Source organism: Colletes gigas, unplaced genomic scaffold, assembly GCF_013123115.1.
Source record: "Colletes gigas isolate AHSC1104 unplaced genomic scaffold, ASM1312311v1 Colletes_gigas_Sc00005, whole genome shotgun sequence".
Lineage (NCBI taxonomy): Eukaryota > Metazoa > Arthropoda > Insecta > Hymenoptera > Colletidae > Colletes > Colletes gigas.
Window position 1 is genome coordinate 1443559 of NW_025106634.1, and position 21978 is coordinate 1465536.

Sequence of the window (21978 nt, forward strand, 5' to 3'; positions counted from 1 at the left end):
GCTCGTCGTTCGGTTTCCGCGGTTTCCTTATTTTTTTCTCGTTTTCTTGTTTTTTTTTTTCTCTCCTTTTCTTTATATATGTCTTTTACTTTGGCGGTGAGGTCGGCTACTCTGTACATGCAACGCGGTAATTATTTATCGGCAATAATTAATACAAAAGGACTCGTTGAATCGTCGCGCGCGGCTCTCAGCGAATCGACGACAGATCCACGCTCTTCTCTGTTCCCCTCCGCGATCGCGATCCATTGCCAATTTCTATATTTCCTAGAATATACCCGTGGAAGATTATCGTCTTTTTCGCGACAAACACGGTCGAAACTACCGATAAACCTCCAACCTATGTACGAACCATTTAACGATGCAATCGTTGTTTCTGAAAACTGATCGAACCGAAATGGTCGGATTTTCAAGCAGAATTTTAGTGCATTGGAGAGGTAGAGCCAACTATTTCAAGCGTCCATGTTAAAATTGTACTTTTTAGGAATATATGCAACCAAGCATCTTATTAGATTAAATAGTTCAGACCACAACTAATAGAATAAATATTTATTCAATATTAAGTTATATTTATGACTCTTCAAATAACTTGAAGCAAACGTGGAATGGTTTTTTGTGCTCAGAGAAAAAAATATTCATGTCTGAAGAGGTTAAATGCACGTGAAATAAGAGGTGCATCTAAATGCCTCTGCTTCTATGAATCCGTGTCACCTGAAATAAGAGGCGCTACGTATCCACGTGTTTTTTGCGACGGATTCTACAGCTATACTCTGACACATGTATTCTAACGCACTTACAGAATCGCAGGCTCTACCGACACGTCGTTGTAAATTTTGTACTAATATTATCGCGTAATCGTGATGATTTAACTTTAACCGATTCGGCGAGTTAAGCGCGATTTCGTTGTCTTTGGTTTTATCAAAAAATGTTTCACGCCCCGAATACGCGGCGCGATCTACTTTACAAAGCTTCGTTAGAAAAAATATATTTCAAAAGAGTAATACAATAACGCGATTAAATGTTGCTATCCTGAAATTTTCCTACGGGGGCACCAATTACCACATTTGAAAAGTATTTTCGAAAATTCGTTGTACAATCATCCAAAGATTAGGCAAACGAGAGTAATCGTGTTGCAAACGCTCGACTGGCAAGAAAAACTTGGTCAAGCTACGATTGTGAGATATTTGTAGCTAAAAATTAATTCTATGCTCGTCTAAAACTGATCAGAAATCGACGAAATGAAGCAAAATGCTAACTCTAAAGATTCGTTTTAAAAGAGACAACGAAACACGTATCGTTTCGGGGTATTTCCAAGCATGGATCACGTCAGATCCCGGAAGAGCGTGGCGCAACGATTAAAAAAGTTCGGCGCCGAAGCAAATCATCGTTATCCATCACGTTAAACTTCGATGTTCGCCTCTATATGTATAATTATATAATTCGTTGTGTCGAAACATTGCTTTTGACCGTACGTGTCGTCATTATTACTTTTTTTTTTTTTTATTATTCCCTTACTCGTTATATTGCTTCTATAAAATATGTGTATAACAATGTTACGCATCTATTGTATTACTCGAATCTGCTCTAAATATGCGTGTACGCGCGCGTGTCCGTATGTATGACTGTTTATCCTACGTGTCGGTGTTTGTTTGCGTGTGAAGTGTACGTGTACGCGTCTTTGAATTCCTCCGTTTCGCGCCCGGAGCCTTCATATTCCAGTCCGTGTAACGCCGTAACGAGAGAAACAACGAAAGAAAATTTGCAAGCACGATGATCTCGAAGCAGATCGACCAATGTCCGCGTGTCGCGTGGGTCGACGACGACCCATAATATTTGCTCGAATAAATATTTTCTATTTACAAAATTACCGGATCCACAAAACAGGAAGGAGATACAGTCAACCCTCCGTAACCCCGAATTTGGCTCTTCGAAAAAATTAAAAAACATTACAATGGGATATCCACGTTGATGTGAGAAATTCTAATTAATTGCTGTTATAAATATTTCTTCAAAAGCCATAATGATGAATATTGGTAAAACGATAAATATCAGACTTTGAATGTGTAGACACGAGATCGTAGAGGGTTAAACATTATTTTATAATCTTCCCTCCCGTTTACAAGATCAAATATCCCGCGACACCGAACGCGTTGAACTACTTGCAATAGCCAGCGGTGGGCAAAGGAAAGTTCAAATTTACAAGGACGATTTTAAACGCGCAATTTCTTCTGATTCTACGAGTTTGTACTAATTTCCAACGAATCCTCCAGTTTACAGGTTTTGAGCATTTCGGGACCTAAACCCCGCTTTCAAGCGACAAAATAAAATGATTACGTTACTCGAATCCAGAATGAATTATTGTGCTTCTCTCGAGATGCAAATTTGCCGATCCCGTCTCACGCGCCCGGAACTTTCGTTTGCCCGCCGATTTATAGTCGAGGGATGAATTGCGAAGCGAAACGAACAAAAGTCAGGCGTTACACGTGCCGGTTGCATGCAGCGTTTCGTTGTCGTCGAACGGAACGCGCGGACGTGCATCGACGACTCCGATCGAGGACGTCGATCGTCCGTGAATCGATCCCTGGTTCGAGTATAATTCGACAAGGGATCCATCGAAGAGGAACATGCAAGAGGGTCGTTGTCTCGTTCGGGAGACGGCCGTACGAAGGCGTTTGGGAAGAGGACGAAGTCGTCGATCCGCGACTGTGCGTTCCGACGATCGGGACGATCGATCTCTGGACAGGATTCGATTCCCGGCGAGAACCGTACCGGCGATCGGCGTCGTCAAAGGGTGACAGAATCGAAAACCGGCCCGGAAATCTCGGTTGGCTCGTCCCAAAACGTCGAGCCGTTCAGCGTCGTTTATTGTACCTCGAATCCCCCCCATTTTGTTCGCTCATCATCCATGGAGAGTTTTAGTATTTTCTTATTTTCATCGTTTAGGCAGCTAAGTATTAATAAATAGTGTCTCCGTAACGAGCTCGCGACTAGAACCGTACGCGCTAGTAAATATACTATATATATATAATAATAATATAATATATATAATATAATAATATAATATCATAATGTAATAGGTATAATCGACTAGAGTGACTAGACTGCAGTGTGGACGTCACCGGTTCGACGTGTTCTTTTTTTTTTTTTCTTTCCGTTCTCGTTACACTCTCGTTCTCGTTTTTTTTTTTTTCTTTTTAATCTTTCGTAAGACTTAAACATTACTGGACGTTTTTATTAATGTTAGACATTATTTAAGAAACCGATACCTCCTCCTCCTGTCACCACCTGTCATGTTTCCTCATTCTACCAAATTTTTATTTTTTTTTGTTTACTTGTTAACACCACTCTACTACTCCATTCTCTACTGGCACTTTTCTACTTAAAACCTACGGCAAACCTTTTTATTTTCTTTCTCTCTCTCTCTCTTTCTCTCATCGCCATCGTCCCCTCCCGTCCCAAGTTAGCCGGGCATCGCCGGGAACGACCGCTAGCTCTCCCTAACCGCGTCCGCGAGGGCGTCGAGGCGCCTGGTCGTAGTCTTCGTGTCGTCGAAGCGCTGCTACAAATCACGGTTGCTGGTCTGCTGGTGCTGCGTCGCGTTGCTGATGGCGCCCGGCTGCTGCTGCGGCATCTCGTCGTCGCGCAGACAGGCGGACTCCAGGTGCTTGTTCAGGTAGGACTTGAGCGCGAAGGTCTTGTGGCACCGCGAGCACTCGTAGTTCTTGTCGGCGGAGTGGGTTTGCATGTGGGCGCGCAGATTCGAACGATCGGCGAACGCTTTGCCGCAGTGCGCGCAACCGTACGGTTTCTCGCCGGTGTGACTTCGCAGGTGGCCCTGCAACAGCCACGGTCGCGAGAACATCTTGCCGCAGACGCCGCAGCTGTGGGCCAGCTTGTGGGTGAGCACGTGCATCGCCAACGCTGGCATGCTGACGTACGCTTTCCCACAGTGGATGCACTTCTTCGCCGACTGCGAGTCCAGGCTACGGTGGGTCTGTTTGTGCCGCGACAGGTTCGACGAGGTCGCGTACTGTTTCCCGCACTCGGTGCACGCGAACTTCGGCCTGTCCGGCTGCGTGGCTTCCTTCTCGGGCACCGCGGCGCCGTTCGTGCTGCCGCCGCGACGCTTCGAACGACCGTCCGAGACGAAGAACGCCTCGTACGTGTACGCGACCGTCTTCGTGCTGCCGTTGCCGCTGTCGGGGAGAAATTTCGGTGCTTTTGGAATATCGTGGGCAGGCACAGCTTTCTCGGGTAATCGGACGCGTAGCGGGAGAGGGGAGAGAAGTCGTTCAAGGTGGTTTGATTTTTTGTCTCGGAGGTGTGTGGGAGGATGAAGGGTGTAGTCGAGTAACAGGGGGGTCAAATGTGACCTTTGACTTGCGATGGACCATTCTGTGCCAAGTTTCGACTATTCTGTTCGCAATGGCAGGTACAGGGGAAAACGAAATTGTGTCTATTTTCTGTATTTGATCGAGTACGAAAATTACGTGAAAACTCTGGTGCATCGTGGCTATACTGTAATTTATTATTTGCCACATGCTCAATACTTGTCGACAATTATAAGACCCGCAGAAATATTAAGGGCAAGCAGCACCTGTAATTGATGAAGACAATTCAATGAAGATTAAAGACATCAGATATGACTTCTTATTTAATTCATGCAAATAAGTATTGCTACAAAAAAGTGCATATATATTAAGAATCGAAAAATATAAAGAATTGCACTATCAATAGGAATCCTCAGAAGAGATACTGCGAAAACAATTGAAGCTTATCACAGAATTGATTCTGATATTCTATCGTTGGATCCATCGTGAGTCAAATTTGGCCACAATCGACGACCTAGTTCAACTCTACCCTTTCCCATCTCCGTCTTGATAATCACTTTCGACGGTATCGTGGTCATGCAAACACGCACACCAAAATAACAAAGTAAACGAAACATCTATCGAGACGTGTCAAACGTACCGTACGGATGCATCAATCGATCAACACCCTCCGACCAATGCCAAACGCGACACCCAACAAGCGATCGTGCACAAAAGCAGGACTGCGACATCGAACAGCATAGCCATCCATCCATCGGCCGGACACGCACCTTTCCATACATCTCTCCCCCTTCGTCGCGATCGGTGTGCAAGCAAGGGCCCACCGGGAACCAGCAATCGCATTTATCGCCGAATCGACCAGCGATTTCGACGCGTTTGCTCTCATCGATACTCACCCATCCCTGCCGCTGGCGCAGTTGTTCGCGTTCGCCTCGGCGGTGGCCGGCGACTGGGGCTGCTGCGTCTGTTCCTGTTGTCGCAACTGGCTGCTCTGCGAGCTGGGAACCGGGACCAGCACCGAGACCGGTATGGGTTGAGCGGTGGGCACCGATTGCAGCTGGGTCGGCTGCAACTGGCCGGTCGTCGCGACCCCAGGCGCTGTTTGCTGCGTGGGCGGCGGCGGCGGCGGCGGTGGTGGCGACAACGTGTGGATGAAGACCGAGTGCGTGGGCGCAGCAGGGGACGCGCTCAGGTCGAGGATCGCCTGTGCCGCCGACAGGTCCTCCTCCGCCGACGTGCGGATCTCCGACGTCGGCTGGAGACTATAAGGCCGATAGATGTCCTTCTTCTTCGGCGGCAGCGACAGCGCTGTCCCGGTGCTGGTGAAACACATCGACAGGCTCTTTCTGGGCGGCAAGGTCAGCGACGCGGACGACGAGGGGGTCGTCGTCGGGGCTGTGTGCGGCTGGTGCAGACTGGACCCGGTCACCACCGCTGGCAACTCCTGGGGCGCCGCTGGCGGGGGCGGCGACGGAACCACAGGGCGGGCCAGCTCCGCCGCCGAACGAAGCGTCGCGTACTTTGGCGGCTCCTCGTGGTTGATCCATGACTCGTGCGTGTAGCCTGGACAGAAGAATTTACGAAAAGATGATGGATGAAATTTTTAAACATTTTTTTTTATTCGGAATAATGAATGAGTAAAGTTTTTAGAAATTATTGGACTATGTTATACCGTAGTAAAGGGTCAATAATTCGCAGTTGGTCTTAGAAGAATAGGTATATCTTACGGTTATAAAATTATGGACATTACCACGAGTAACAAAATTGTGTTGAAATTGGGTACCTAGACAATTGCAGTATATTTTATACAAATTCTCTGCCACTAAAATAGGTTAAAATACACCCTACTTATACAATGTTCTCGACCAACTAGAATCTGGCAAGAAATAGTCAGTTCCATTATTGTACAGTGATCCCTCGATCCCTATAATGCCTAACCAGCGAACATTAACGAGGGATCACTGTAGAATAATACAACTGACAAAAAATTATATATGCAACGTGTATCATAACACACCTACTTTAGTGGCAGAGAATTTTTATAAAATATACGGCAATTCTGCAATTCTCAATGGCAAGCTGACAATGGGACCTCACAGTCGTGGACATTGCTTTTGAAACGATAGCAGGTGCAAGTTATAGTATATATGTAGCATCAAACAACCCTAATAGAGTTCTTCACAATGGGCCTTCATTTTCGAGATATTTTCATTTAAAGTTTGATATGCACCTAGTAAATGAATTATTTATATTTATTTTATAAAACATGATGTAGTTGAGTTGGTAAAGCGATTAGCCAAATTACTTTTTTTCTTTTATTATTTTGAAATGCAAAAATATATTTTATTTATTACGTATATATCACGTAAATATTAAGACAGAAATCCTTAAATTTTTAATACAAAAAACAGTAGTAAGTACAGTAAAATAGTTAGTTCTGTGACTGAAAGATTAACTGCCCAGTTCTACGTCAATTTGTTAAGTAATCAATTGAATGAGGTTTTAGGTGAAGTCCTACGTGTTATTGTACGTCAAACGTAGCTTACGCATGACGTTGCACCTGCACAGTTTAGTCAAGACGATTCTTGAATTAACAATTTCGTAACAAATCGATCGATCGTGTAGAATCTTGCTTTTCAAGTTTGATTTTTATCCCAATGTAAAAGTATAGAAAAATGTATAAATTTCTAACATATATAGTATTTAACTATAATTATGTCTAGTTTTAATTAAAATGAAAGTGGAACTAAACACGTTTTAAGAATGAAGATTGAAAATAGAATTCAACTGTTTTGTTTAAATCTAAGTGCATACATTTACATAAAACTCGTGCTTTGTTAATTTTTCTTCATCAAGAAATCTATTATTAACTGATGAGATTTTGATTTGTCAAATTTCTTATATAATCCTCCATTCAAATTCAAATGTCTGTCACCAGTGAATAAAACCATCGAATATGTATTTGCTTAAAAGAATGCGATAAAATAATTTTGTGGAGCGTTCGAATAAGGAAGTTGAGATGCATTAGTTAAGTACAGAACTATGTTGGAAATTTCTGCGGTAGGCTGTGTGCAAAGGAAACTACAGGGAACTTGGGCGTCGAGCGCTAAATCGTTGAAAACGTTGGGAAATTAATTTCGCGTGGTTCTACGATTCGCTGTGTCGCATTCTGAACAATCGACGGAAACAATGGCCAGCTGAGCCGCGGAACGACGGCCCTTAATTATCCCCGAGGATTCTCTCGAGCGAAACGGAACGCCGAGACGACGAAAATTAAAGGACACCAATAACATAACATTTCTTCCCTCCCCTGTCCTGCGCCGCCAGTTCCCTTGCACCCTGGCCTCGCCATGAATATTTGAATTCGTGAATCACACGGAACCCGGTGCCGCCGTTTCATTTCCTGGTGACGGCGAAACGACGCCAGCTGGTCTCGCCATGTGCGACTGTTAACGAGAAAACAACGGAGAGAAAAACCGAGAGGGCAAAAAGGTTTCTGTATGATATCGCGCCCCGGGTATCTGTTTGCACACCTTCGACAACCATTTCCGCCCCCCGATTTCGTGGTCAACCTTTTCGCCACGCACGCGACGAATTTTTATTATTCTCTCGATCGAGTACTTCTATTTATATTAAAATCTTTTCTGTTCGCGGAATTCCCTCAAAAATTGCATTCTCTGTAAAATTTGTCTATTTTACCTCTCACTTTGTTCCGTCTATAATTGCAACTTTGGTTTTTTCCCCCGGACCGAGTATCGGAAGAGAATTGTCCCTCTATTGATTCGGATAATCAACGTTCTATTGTGTTTCACAATTCAATTTCCGAAACTTCAATTTCTCCGTTCGATCGAATAAACGACTGGCGGTTTCATGTGTTTCCTATTATTCGAACTAAATTTCACCTCGATTCTGGCCCATAAAAGGCAATTTTTACTATTCGATTTTTTCGAGCCACCAGTTTCGCGCCAGCTATAGAAGAGGTCGAAGGCTAACGAAAACTACCCCTAAATTTCCTACGTTCCTCTGCAGTTTACAAACCGTCCGTCGAAGGGTTGAATTCGAGAAGGAAAAGGAATTTGGCGTTATTTTTCATTTTTTCTACGCGTTACGAACGAGTTAACCCGGGCGACCCTTCGTTTTCGCTTCTTTTTTTTTTATTGCCGCTGTCCACGCGACAGGACACGCGACAGTTAGCCTTCGATGCCACGTTGCCTTCCACCGGATGCGATCGATACGGTCGCTGCGACAATGTAACGCGACATTCGCATTGTTGCGAACCGAGCCCGAACACGAGGGCGCAGGAATTGCCGACCGCGCCACTTCCACCCTCCTCCGTCAGCTGTGCTCTTTCCACGAGCGCGTCTCCGCGAAACAACGACGACAGGGTGGAAATTCTTGTTGTTTCTGTGCCCCCAACCGAGAAAACGGGAGCCGCGATCGATAAAACGTGCCGGGAAGGTACGATGAAATCTCCGTTGTCCGAACGAATATGATCGCTACGACATCGACATCAGCATTCAGATGGCGTTACTCGAATTGAAACACAATAGAGCATCGAATATCCCCCGTACTTTGCGGTGAAATTGTCACAAAAAGACGCATGTATTCAAAAAATTTATTTTAATAACCTCGTCGTGCTCACTCTTCATTTTTATCATTTCCTTCTGTTTCATTTCCATCTGTGCTAGTCTTACGTAACGAGAAGCAAATTTCTATGTATATATAATCGCTCCAGGGACGAACTATCTTACTTAGAATGAATGTAAATTCGATATAAAGGATTATTCGTGTTAGTCCAGAAATAAAAGAGTAAAATGAACGTATTAAAAAAACCTAGGAGACTATACTTTATCGTAGGGGTAGTTTTACACAATAATCGCTATTATTTCTAATCTTAAACAATAAGCATAAGTCTGACCATTTCAACTGTTGATCATTTAATAATAGGTTAGGTCTGGCTTAAGTTTGGATTAGTATCAAATAATTTTTTATCATAGGGGTAGTTTCAAACATCTAACATTTTTCTTCACAAGCCATAACCCTCCCCAAAAATGAGTTTCTATTATTTCTAATCCTAAACGATAATAACTCTGACCATTTAAGCTGTTGACCATTCGTCAATGAATGTGGTACACCAATTGGTCCAATTTGTCCAGTTTAGTGGTCAGGTCTCGATCAAGAGCCACAGGGGTAATTCTTAACTTTGCTTTAAAGCCTCGAATTAGCTCCCCTTTCATTACCCTTAATTGACTTTGGTTTAAAATAGATTTCGGTACCCAGAACGAAATTTTTCGACCGATTATGGCTAACAGAGCCATCATCGAAGGTCAAATTAATGTTTCCAGCTATCTAAAGCTGACAAATGCGGTACGATTATGCATGCATTCGACGCTGAATGCCCTAGTATTATGAACATTATATAAAGCCACGTATCTATAGCATGTCGCAACAATGTCAGTTGTAACCGAGTCGATATTGTGGCAATGTCATTGCCTCTTTGTTACACTATCATCAATTTTTCTAAAAGGTCACCGCTCCGATTATCCACTTGTGGTCAGCGTGATTTCGTTTTGGTCGATGTCGCTTTTGATATTTAAAGGTCACTCTCCCCCCGGATTTAAAATGGAATTATACGATCCGTCAATCAACGTCTCTTTACTAGTTCGCACATAAATGGATTCGACGATCTATAACAATGCACAGAATTTGTTAACTTTAAATTAACTACTGTATTTTATTTTTGAGTTATTTGTCTGAGTTTTAAAATTCATTTTTTTAGAGAACGAACGCATAAAATCACCACCAATGTTGAACAGAACGTAATTCAATCAACGATTGACAAAAATAAAATCGTCAATTGTCAATTACAACGTGCAACTAATTTTTTAAATTTGAGAATCAATTACTTGCAGCAATTACAACTGAGCGAACGTCATTCGCAGTTATTATTGACAGCTAACTACTTTGATTACGAAAATCAATTGCTCGCGATCAACAATTACTAAATTGAACATATCGATTCCAATTAGTATTCTGATATTGGTTTTTTATCTGTCGAAACTGTCGAAAGTGTGTCGTGTGGCAGTATATTTTACCAGTACGTGCTCATTAATTTTGATACGAATAAATAAATTTAAAACAGTACAATTTAAAATAACATAAATATATTATACAAAATTATTCGTGAATTAAAGTTCGTTAGCAAGTTTACAAATGTTTACGATGTTGTATAAGTTTATAAATATCGTACAAATTGTCAAATGCTGTGTACACATTCACAAATTTATTACATATATTTCTGTAAGTTACAAGTATCATAGAAATTTAGAAATCTTGTATATTTTTCTATAATTTCGTACGAATTTATACACTTTGCTGAATTTTAATTCCAAGTTTGATCCAACAATTAATAAATCACGGTTTGCGAATTAACGCCTCGGCTATAGCGTGACCGTAAACTGTCTTAAGCGGATTGGTTGCAGCAAGTTTGAAGAGCGGATTATCGATAATTCCGTATAATTCGAAACAGGTGTGTCTATTCTTAGGATTTCTAGAGACAACAACAATCACGAATTGTTAACACAAGCATCGTTACATTGTGATTTTGCGTGCATCACGAAAATCGTATCGTACAGAGGCATAATACACACGAGGAGTACAAAAGAAAGTTTCAAGCTTAAATCCAAATATAATACTGAATCACCGGAGTTAAAATATCTTTTAAACTGATCATCTTTCCACTTAACTACTTTAATAACTTTTTTATGGAGAATCGATCGATGTATAACCTAGGTAACCTTGCAATCTTTAAAGGGTCTTCGCTTGCAGAGAAGAGACGTGTACCTGGTGAACCATTACTCGAAATAATTTCATTTATTCTTTAAAGTACTTTCAAGTAGCCACTTTGCAAAATGATTGTATAATTTAATATATAAGTGTCTTCTAAAACAATCAACATGGCGTACAGTAAATAGAAATAATCGTAAGGAATGAGTACAAATTGATATAAATATTAGATAATTTAAATTAATTAAAATAATAAATATTGGATTAAACTTGAAGAAAACTTATTATTTTATTTCTATAACCATTCTTTACTTCGATGTATGTATTTCTATGATGTTTCAAGTAGAACAGGGACGTTTTTCTCCGGCGTGTTCCAACATTGTCGCTGACTATTCAGCCCCTTGATGAGAAAGCGTGACGAAACACACACTATGCTACACCCAGTGATTGTAAGGAAGCCAGAAATGAAAGCCCCCGTCAAAATCGGGTCAGTGATTTTTGAGATCATCGAACATATGCAATCAAACTCACAATCTCCACCTTTTCATACGAACTGTTTTCGAACTGACGATACAACGAAAGGTGTTGCATCTGCTACCCGCTATCTACGAGAAAATCAATCGAAAATGTAAATTCGGAAGTTCCATTTCCAAATAAATTGAAAACTCGTCGACGAATATCAATTTCTGGTTGGATCAATTGAAATAGTCGGGGGTCAATAGCGAGAGGAAAGAATTTTTTTTATCGATACAAAGAGTATTTCTGTTTTCAAGTGCTCGAATGCAGAAATAATCTTCTCTTTTAACGTGCTCCTTCTGGTATGTACAAGTCTGGACGTTGCTCCGTAATTAAAAATACATTAGTGTCGAGTCCAGAAGTTGGCATATTGGTTATTTGAAACTGCAAATGTTCTTGAAACCTTCGAGTTTCAAATATTTCGATTCATCTATTTTAATTCTGAAATACACACTATTCAAATTGAATAGCCAAAGTGCCTTAAATACGAGCTTCAAGAGTGTTGGTAACTATACGTCCGCCATGATGTTTTTAAGAAGCCTTAATTTAATTTCTACCCTTGCTCGTGATTACTAGATTTTAATTCTGGAATACAGTATAGACAAATTAAATAGCCAAAGTGCCTTAAATACGAGCTTCAAGAGTGTTCATAACTATACGTCCGCCATGATGTTTTTAAGAAGCCTTAATTTAATTTCTACCCTTGCTCGTGATTACTAGATTTTAATTCTGAAATACACACTATTCAAATTGAATAGCCAAAGTGCCTTAAATACGAGGTTCAAGAGTGTTCGTAACTATACGTCCGCCATAATGTTTTTAAGAAACCTTAATTTAATTTCTACCCTTGCTCGTGATTACTAGATTTTAATTCTGGAATACAGTATAGACAAATTAAATAGCCAAAGTGCCTTAAATACGAGCTTCAAGAGTGTTCATAACTATACGTCCGCCATGATGTTTTTAAGAAGCCTTAATTTAATTTCTACCCTTGCTCGTGATTACTAGATTTTAATTCTGGAATACAGTATAGACAAATTAAATAGTCAAAGTGCCTTAAAAACGAGGTTCAAGAGTGTTCATAACTATACGTCCGCCATGATGTTGCATATGTAAGGCAAAATCTTTTCTATAATATCAATATTACATAATATAATAGGAAATAGTAGGACATACTTCAAGCACAAAAGAAATAAAATGAACTGAATTATAAACATTCCTACCATAATAATGGGGGCAATGAAAAGTAAAATTCCACCCCCAGAGATGTTTGGGGACCCAAATCATGTAAACCTCACCAATTGCGTAACCCCGTATATTCGGTAAGTTTAGCCCCGGGATATGAGCAACGTGGCAAGCAACAGCGCCCCGGTAACCGAATCTTTCGGCGTCGCGACGCAGGCGCCGTCCGACTGCTGCGATCGCTGTCCGCAGGAGCGATTAATTTGCGCGGGTGTCCGCGACTAATTGCGCGTATCTCGCCATTAATCTGCCCAGATCCCTCGAGTCCTCGTCTCGGAGACCAAGCGCCCCCGTCGAACTCCAAAAAACAAGGAACACGCTCGGTTTATCGCGACGAGGTCAGGGCCCTCCGCGACCGGGAGAATGGTCGAGGACATCCGGTTCCGGGGGACATGCAGATCGGATGGTCTTGCCAATCAGATATCTCCTCGAAACCGGTCGGGGGTCGAGAGGGGCTATTTCCTCGGATCGGTTGTCGTGTCAGTGAAAGGGGTGCAAGAGCGGGTGGGGGGGAGGGGATGGGCGCGTGACAGCAATAAATCAGGAAACTGTGCTGACGATCGATCAACCGGCGCATCTATTATTGGCTGAAATAAAAGGGAGTCAACACAGAGTGGAAAGGAGAGTGGCCGTGTCTGGAAGTGCATTTCATCAGCGGCCAAGAGAAAGAGAGAGAGAAAGAGGCGGACGAAGGGGGGTGGGTGGAGCGCGGCGGAGAGACAAAGGGAGGGGCAGGGGCGAGGGTGAGAATCAATAATGTCGAATGAACGCTCCGCACGCTCCCACGAGTCTGTTGATTCTAGCCTTTCAAAGGGCGACGGTAAGGTCCTTTGCCATTGTTATTCGCCGATCGTTTCGAACGACAGCGAATACGAGCAGCGGAGTCTGGTCGAGTTTGTCGGCGATATACGCCCGGTATCGAGTATCTGGGAGACAACAGTGTATCAGTACCAGGATTAGTCGGTATCGCTGCGATCCGAAAGGGTTGCCATATTCACGGTTTTATGTAAAAAATTTTTGGGGTGACTTGGCTTGGTTCTCGAAAATTTGGTTGGATTTTACATTTGTTCTTTCAGATTTGTAAGTGTTCGAACAAGCATAGAAAACTTGAAAAGAATACTTGATCCGTTAGGGATACATGCAACGATCATGAATACTCAACAGCCCACTAATATGTTATATGTCTTATGTAACATATGACTTGTGCAATTGGTGAATGTCATCTGCGATTCGAAAGGGTTGCAATATTTTGTGAAAATTTTTAGGAGTAACTTGCCTCTGTTCTTTCAGATTTGTAAGTGTTTAAACGAGCAAAAAAACGAAAAGAATACAAGACCCGTTAGGGATACATGCAACGATCCAACACCCAACAGTCCAATACACGTCTTATGGAACATATAACTAGCGCAATTGGTGGATGTCATCTTCGTTGGAGATAATAATCGCAATCCACCCCGCTTTCAAGCTGACAGTCCTGATTGTGTCACTTGTAAGCGGGCGCTGTTGTACGTATTTCACGATCGAACGTATCGACTTTGTCACCAGAAAGGGGGATTACAGTAGATCGTTCGCAATACATCGTGTGAATATTGTTACTTGAAAACCGGGAATTACTGCAGATTATTCGCGATCCTGCGTGTTAACGCTGTCACTTGAAAGCGGTCTCCGCCGTATATCATTCCCGATGCATCGTACCGATTTCGTCACTCGAGTGCGGAAACTAGTATACATCATTCGCGATTCATTATTGCTGGAGATCGTTCGCGATACATCGTGCCACTTTTGTCACTCGAAAACTGGAATTACCGCGAATCGTTCGCGATTGAACGTACCGATTTTATCGCCAGAAAGAGGAAACTGCTGTAAATCGTACGTGATACATCGTAACGATTCTATCACATGTAAATGGAAATTACTGTAGATCGGTAGATACCGTAGAAATTACTGTAAATGGAATTTCTATGTATCGTTTCGACTTTATCGTACTGATTCTGTCGCTTAAAAACGGTAATAAAATCGATTTTATCGCTAGAAAGTGAGTGCTCTTCTAAATCGTTCGCGATACATCGTGCCGATTTTGTCGCTCGAAAGTGAGAATCGCCGTGCAAACGATATCGATAATTCGAAATGACTCGTTGACCTTCGAGTTATCGTTTCGAAAGAGCACTTTATGGAAACGCGCGCACTCAAGAGCCGTACCTTTTTCCACTGGACGAAAGTGTCGTTAAACATTTAACGGATAATAACGGAACCTTTGGCGAAAGGGGATCTATCGCGCTGTTAATTAATTAAAAGTGCAATATTGAAATAAAAATACTCGAGAGGATCAGCTGACGCGTGGTGCAGACCGTGGGCATAAAGCGTTACGTGACCACGAGGAAAACGCAATTCGTTATTCATGATGGAATTACAGCAAAGGGAAGCCGTTTAATCGATGCCGCATCGTTGTTACATATTTTCGACCTGAATTCTGATCTCCCTGCACCAACTTCCATGAACAAGTCGAAACTGGGCTTTTCAAATCAAACGAACCCCTATATTACGAAAAATAATTCTGTTCTGTGTAAAAAAGCAAGCAAATAAAGGAAAATTCTAGACAAACGTTGTTTCAAAAGAGAACAAGTTACTCCTTTCATTTTCTATTTAATCTTATTTAGTAATTAAACTATATATAGATAGAATTGACATTTACTTTACATATTATTTTAGTATTATATTTCCTCAGTATATTTATAATATGAGTAATATTATTCTAGATGCTTAATTTAATTTTTTACATACATTTATTACAAAATAAATTCAACACTCGGATCTTTAAATTTAGTTTAAAACAGGAAGTACAAAATAATTTAGTGTGTAGTTGAAGTGCTGTTATTGAAACCTAACTTCGTTTGTTAACAGCTAATGATCGTGTTTAAATGTTAATGAAAATTTGAAAATTCCCAACAATAGTGCTTGGAGAAATGTCGATGCAGAAAAGTACCGAACAAGTGCTTTAATTCTCATAAATTCCGTCGAGTATCGCCCACGCTGTCGCAGAAACACGCGTGTTACATAACACTTCGCGCCATGTTAAAGACCAGACTGTCAGGCGTTATAATCAATAACGAAATTCAATTAACAACAGCTCCCGCACGATTTTCGCAACAGTTTACTACCTGACACGATTACTTGAAATGTCGCGGTTACGTAACTCGAACCTTGGACTACGGGGCTCAAGAAATCTCTCTTATTCAATTTCTTTCCTTCGTGCAGCCCTTCGAAGCTTCAAAGTCTTGTGCAAAAGTGTATCAAAAGAATTACGACGAATTCGAAACATTAGTAACGTTGCACATTGAACCGTGCTCTTTTCTCGAAAAGGAAATTGAATTGCATCTGTTGAGTGTAAATAAAAGAAGAGAAATATATTCAATTTCTTTGAACTCTTCCATGGAACGAGGCACACGACTTCCGTGCTCATTGACATAAATCAACTTGTGGAACGCATTCAACACGTAGATCTAGCCATCCTCGCGTCGAAGTTCCACTTTGGAACTAAAAGACGTATTATTTTTCAAATCGCGACGGGTCATCGATAATGGGAATGCATTTCACCTTCGACACGTGTAATAGAAAATTTTATATAGTTATTCAGGAATTTGCAACATCGTTCTGAAACGACGAGTCGAGAAGTAAATACTCTTTTTAGAAACAACGAAAAATTAGTGGTCATCAGGAATCGCTTTGTGCATTGTAGATTATGACAAATGGTATTTTCGAACGTCCCTCCATTACTATTGGATAGATAACTTGTTTTAGCGCAAATTGAAGGTCCAATTTGTTCCGCAAACTAGTAGATACTTCGTACAACTCTATTTAACCTATTTGAACGATTGTCCTAGTTTACTGTTATAGAGTTTCTAGTTAACCTGACAACTTTCGTCCGAAGCAAGCAACTCGTTCGATTTAATAAAATTGCTTTATTATTATCGTTGATGCATTTAATTGTGATTATTGCCTTCTAACATTCGATAACTTTAGTTTTTCATATCCAACGAAACGCGAACATTCTGATTTTCCAGCCCCTCGGAGCGGGCATCGTTTAAAACAAGCCGTCGAAAAATTTCTCCTTTTGTTTTCGAACCACAAATGACAGGCTTAAAGCGATTCTAAAAGTATCACGAGCACTGCTGTTCTTTCGGAGGAACTTGACCCAAATGGGACACTAAAGAATTTCTGGATGCATGATTTTTCAAATTCCACTCGAAATAACCGACCGTCAATTTCAACATAATCGTCTTTTACGCTGGAACTACCGACAATTGTGTATTTATTTGTACCAAGGAAATTAAAACGATAGATATTTGAGGAAATGCATAATGCAATGGAAATAAATGTTTATTCTTTTTCTTATAAAAAATTGCAATAAATTTTCAAAAATCCTGTCGAGTATATTTTTTGCAATTTTTATTAGAAATTACTGTTGGGTTATTGTGACTGTTTTGGTAGTTTTAGTGTTAACCAGATCTAATTAATCATGAATATTTATCTAATGTGAACAATTCGTGGGTTTCTAGAAATTCTATGAACTCAATTTTACTTACTCAAAGTTTTCAAATTCAACTTTATACCTCGCTAACCGAGAAATCACCTGTTCCTCGGGAGATCCAGTGTGTCTGTGCATGGTTGGACTCGTGTATCTTTGTCGTCGTTCCTTCGAACGTGAAATCACGAGCAACAGTGTCCAAGAGATTCTAAAGCAGAGACAACATACTCTGCACCAGATTTGAATAAAAACCGAGGCCATTAGCTACAGAATGGCATCGTTCACAGTGCTGAAACTGTATTAGCAACGAAATCTCATTTTCTTCTGTACTTAATTCCTATTAAGGAAAACTTGTGCATCAAAATGGAGGCCAAGTCTAAAGTTTTCATCATCAGGTGTCTAACGAATTATTTTAGGTAAGTCATAACCTTGCAAAATAATAGAGGAATTCTGCAATTTTGATCGTTCCAAAAAATCTAGAAAAACATAAGATTTTATGACAACGTTCCGGAAACACTTACCTTACACAAATTTCATATTTCCTCGCGAGATCAAAGTTTTAAAACTACCCTCTCGACTACGACTACTACGACTATGGATCTATCCCAAAGCACCCACTCGTCAAACGACGCCAATAAGATGGCGAGACTTTCGATCAGATCGCATGCAACAGCCGCAACGTTCGAAACGGAACCGTCGACACCGAAATCCAAAATCTCAGCGTCCTCGTTTCGGGCGGAGGAGATTGCGAAACGTAAGCGGAAAGCGATTCCCAGCGAGCGACAGAAAGACCCCCCGACGAACGCTTTGTTCGTCAAAGGAACGTGACCTAAATGGGCTGGAGAGATAGAAAGAAGGGATCATTCCTCCCCTTTGCTTCGATCCACCCAAAGATCCGCAGTAAAATCAACGATCGGGCGGGTGTGTCGGCGTGGCGTGTGTGCGTGCGACGCATGGCCGTAATCCGTCGCCGAAACGAGGAAAATCATTAACGGGCGCCAGAAGGAGGCACGCGTTGTCCCGAAACGATATTCCCGTTCGACGTCGGTCCCACGGGGCACCAGGGGCTCGTGTTATCGTCGCGGCCGACTACCGCAATTTCTCTATAGCACAGCCAATCGGCCAATCGGCGGGTGTGTCGCCCCCGTGGCTCGACGCATGGCCAGACTCGGCGGAGGCCGAAGGTCGAATTTCTCGAGGGGGTAAAAATCCACCTTCGACGTTTTCTTTTACGATCGAGCGGGATTAAAGTGGTATCTGTACGAGGCAGGGCGTGGCAGATGCAAACAGAAGGGACCTTGGTGTGTCGTGGATGCTATGGATTTTAGTTTCCCCCCCACGTGGAATTTTCTATCTAGATTAGGCGAGGATCTTACTCACCGTGATAGTAAAGAGCACCAGAGGCGTTGAGAGGCGGTGGGCTAGGTGCGGTGGCACCAGCGGTAGGACTGTGGGGACCCCAACAGGTCTGCTGATGATCGACCTGTCTGCTGTCGGTGTCCCCGACGACGTCGATCTCCTCGTCTTCCGGCTCGTGCCTGTGCTGCCTCTTCTCCAAGGAGGCAGACGTCTGTATCTCATGGGTCTCGGTCGCGTGCTCCTGCACGAGGCTCGAGGAATCGGTCTCCTCCTGGGGGTCCTCGACGCGATCCGGCCACGGATAGGCCTTCCATTTCTTTGCCATGAGGCACCGCGGCATGCTGATGCAGTTGTACCTCGTCCCGGTCACCGTACGGTGATACGGCCACCAGGAGCCGATCGCCCGAAGTATCCCTGTCGCGGAACGCCGCTACACCACTACCGACACCCTCACCAACCGCACCAAACGCACCACCGTACCGATCGACGATCTCGAGGACGTCGACTACCGCGACGCCCAGCCCGTCGACGGCGTCGTCCGCGATGTCGCGACGCCGTCGTCTCCGTCGCCGCCGTCCGTCACCCAGCAGCGCCGTGCGTATCTGTAGCCGGTTTACCTCCCTGACGATCAGGGTGCCCGTGGACGGTGGCTGCCGCGGCTTCCTCTTCGTCCTTCCTTGCTCACGTTGGGGCGTGATCTGCAGCCTCGTCATCGGCACGGCGAGGGCAGCTCCTTCGTAGGATGCACCGCCACCATGCCAGCCTGGTTCGCACGGGGAGACCTCCTCGACTTTTCCGGCCTCGCCCCTCTCGCTAATATCGCGATCTCTTCGACTACCACTAGAACTACTGTACAGGGGTAGGGGGTTGGGCTACTACCGATTCCGGTCGACGCGGTTGCTCCTCGTTGTTCTTCCCTTTCTTGTTTCTCGACGCGACTTATGGCTGGCTGACCGAGTGGACCGTCCGACCGACTGATTGACTTGACCGTCCGTCCATTCGTCTGTCCGTCCGTCCGTCCGTCGAAATACTCTCTCGGTCGCTCCCTGTCGCGGCTCTCGCCTGTGACAGGGGGTGCCCTCGAATACGATCACGACGACGGGGTGCGACTGTTTAGTCGGTGGCGCTGCCGCTCCGCTGCTTATCCCCTACCTTACGTTGCCCTCCGTCCTCGTCGCGCGCCACCGATCCGACCGACCTCCCCGTCAGTACTACGAACCCCCCGTCGTCCCTCCGCTGCGGCTCCCCTCGAGTCAGCATCGTGGGGTGGCGCTGCTGTTGCCGCCATCGTCGCCCGCCGCCGACGCCGCCGCCGCCGCCGCCGCCGCTGCCGACGGTTCGTGCCGGAGCGAGGGATGGCTGCGCAACCCCTCGAGGGTGCCGATGCTAGTTCCTGCAGGCCTTTCGATTGTGTGCGTCCTCGCGCGCGCGCGTACATCGCCATTGGCGCGGGCAGAGTTCGCTGGCACCGAATCAAACCGTTCGCTTTCTGGCGAGGCGTAATAGTAACAGTAACAGTAACAGTTGCTTCGACATTTCCCCTTCGACCAGAGTTCCGGTATCGAGAGGGTAGCATTATGCAGTATTAATATTTTAGATACAGATTCTCTCATACAAGGAATTACAGTAGTGGTAATCGTATGTTTGGAACATCCAATTAATTTTGATTAATTCGTGTTCGTGGGAAATTTAAATCGACCCATCGTGGATGGAGGCTATCGAACCCCGACGGGGATGCACGGCAGTCCTCGTGGCGCGGTTCGGAGCCCGTGTCGAATGTAGATATCGAGAACGGAAGAGGGAACAGCTGGCTGGGGTGCCACGGGCACCGGCCTCGTTCCTGGCCTCGCGACGAGTGTGTAAACTCCCGAGGGGGAGGTCGATGGTAATTCCTATGGAAGATTGGCTGCATAGTGGTGACGCTGTGTCGCCGATACGCGACGCGGACTTGTTGGTAACGCGTTGTCGGTGTTGGTGGGCGACGAAGGAGGAGGGGGGAGGGTGGCGGCACACGTTGGGGCGAACGCCGAGGGGCCAGCTCCTATCTCCCCTTCGGGCGAGAAGGGGGGAAAAGTCGAGGGTGGAGGAGCCAGAAACGAGAATGTCGGCTAGGTAGAGGGATGTAAAGGTCCGCGAGGGTTAGGAGAGTGTTGCAGGAGAGAGAGAGAGAGAGGGGGGAGGTCGCACATGCGCCAACGATCGGCATCGACCCGACGTCTAGGCAACACCTGGTAGCGCCCCACGTGCCACGTTAGGGTGGCACCAGCCACCCCGCGCACGCGATCCCTCGTATCGAATATCACGCTGGCCTTCCTGTCCTGTCTACTGACCCACGCCAACGATGTCTTTCATCGTTTCTCTCTTGGAGAACACCTAATGGGACGGACGAAACCGGACTGTTACAAGGCGGTTTCGGTAATGGCCGGGCGCCTTCGACACTTTCGGGGCACGCGTCCATCGCGAAAAGTAATGTTCGAATCACGGATCACGAATTTATCGAGCTGTTTAAGGGACGAAATTCCCATTTTTGTTGCTCGTTGGGGGAATAGAAAATATCTACGTGCATCTGTTCATCCTGTATGTATGTACACTATAGCTATGTATGTACTTATAAAGGTTGATCGAAACTGATCTCAAAGTAAAATAAATTTATTGTAGGTAGTTTTATTTTTTTACATAACCACCACTCAAGGGGATGTCAGTCTAAAAGGCCAATTTTTAAACTTTTTTCGAGAATTTTTTTATAGATGGTATCAGACTATATCTAGTTAAACACTTCAGTGTAAGATATAATTAAAATATTAAGTTTTCTTAACAGGTAGCCCGATTTCGCGAGTTGTGAGTCCCGAGCAAAAAATGAATTACCCTTGTACGGATTCTTACCAACCGTCGCGAGCAACTTTCCTCGCAGCCAGTCACGTTAAAAACCGCAAATGATCGACCACAATGTCTCCCGCAAGGAAAGAGCCCGGTGATCGTCGCGCGACAATATCGAAATTGGTTCCAGTCCTATTTTGCGGGACAGATGTTCCCTGCTTGTTTCACGGAACCTCCTCATCGCCCGTGTCCCATTTACCGACTATTGTCGTTCTTCCAGCGGCGGTGCAAACTTTCTAAGTGGCGTCGCGTAATAACCACGCCATATGACAAAACCGTGCCGCAACAGCTGATGCGTTAGCGGCTGCCTCTCAATTTGCAAGATCGATGGGCGAAATGTGTTCA

The 21978-nt window shown here is 43.9% G+C and overlaps 1 protein-coding gene across 2 annotated transcripts; it reads right to left on the minus strand.

The window, feature by feature from the left end:
* Positions 1 to 3155: 3155 nt before the first annotated feature.
* Positions 3156 to 19250, minus strand: LOC122394945 (protein snail). Of its 2 annotated transcripts, XM_043392140.1 has the most exons (4): positions 18778 to 19250; positions 5225 to 5891; positions 4840 to 4842; positions 3156 to 4193 (listed from the first exon to the last, which is right to left on the minus strand). In XM_043392140.1, the coding sequence occupies exons 1-4, from the start codon at positions 19094 to 19096 to the stop codon at positions 3557 to 3559; spliced, it is 1626 nt and encodes a 541-aa protein (XP_043248075.1). In that variant the 5' UTR covers positions 19097 to 19250; the 3' UTR covers positions 3156 to 3556. The 2 variants fall into 2 exon arrangements, with proteins under 2 accessions (XP_043248075.1, XP_043248074.1); XM_043392139.1 differs by lacking the exon at positions 4840 to 4842.
* Positions 19251 to 21978: the final 2728 nt, after the last annotated feature.

Excerpts from the sequence above, each read along its gene's own strand:
- LOC122394945 (XM_043392140.1), bottom strand. The coding sequence starts at position 19,096 with ATGCCGCGGTGCCTCATGGCAAAGAAATGGAAGGCCTATCCGTGGCCG. Across the intron at positions 5,892-18,777 it reads TGGTGCTCTTTACTATCACG|GCTACACGCACGAGTCATGG; the intron begins GTGAGTAAGATC and ends TCTTCTGTCCAG.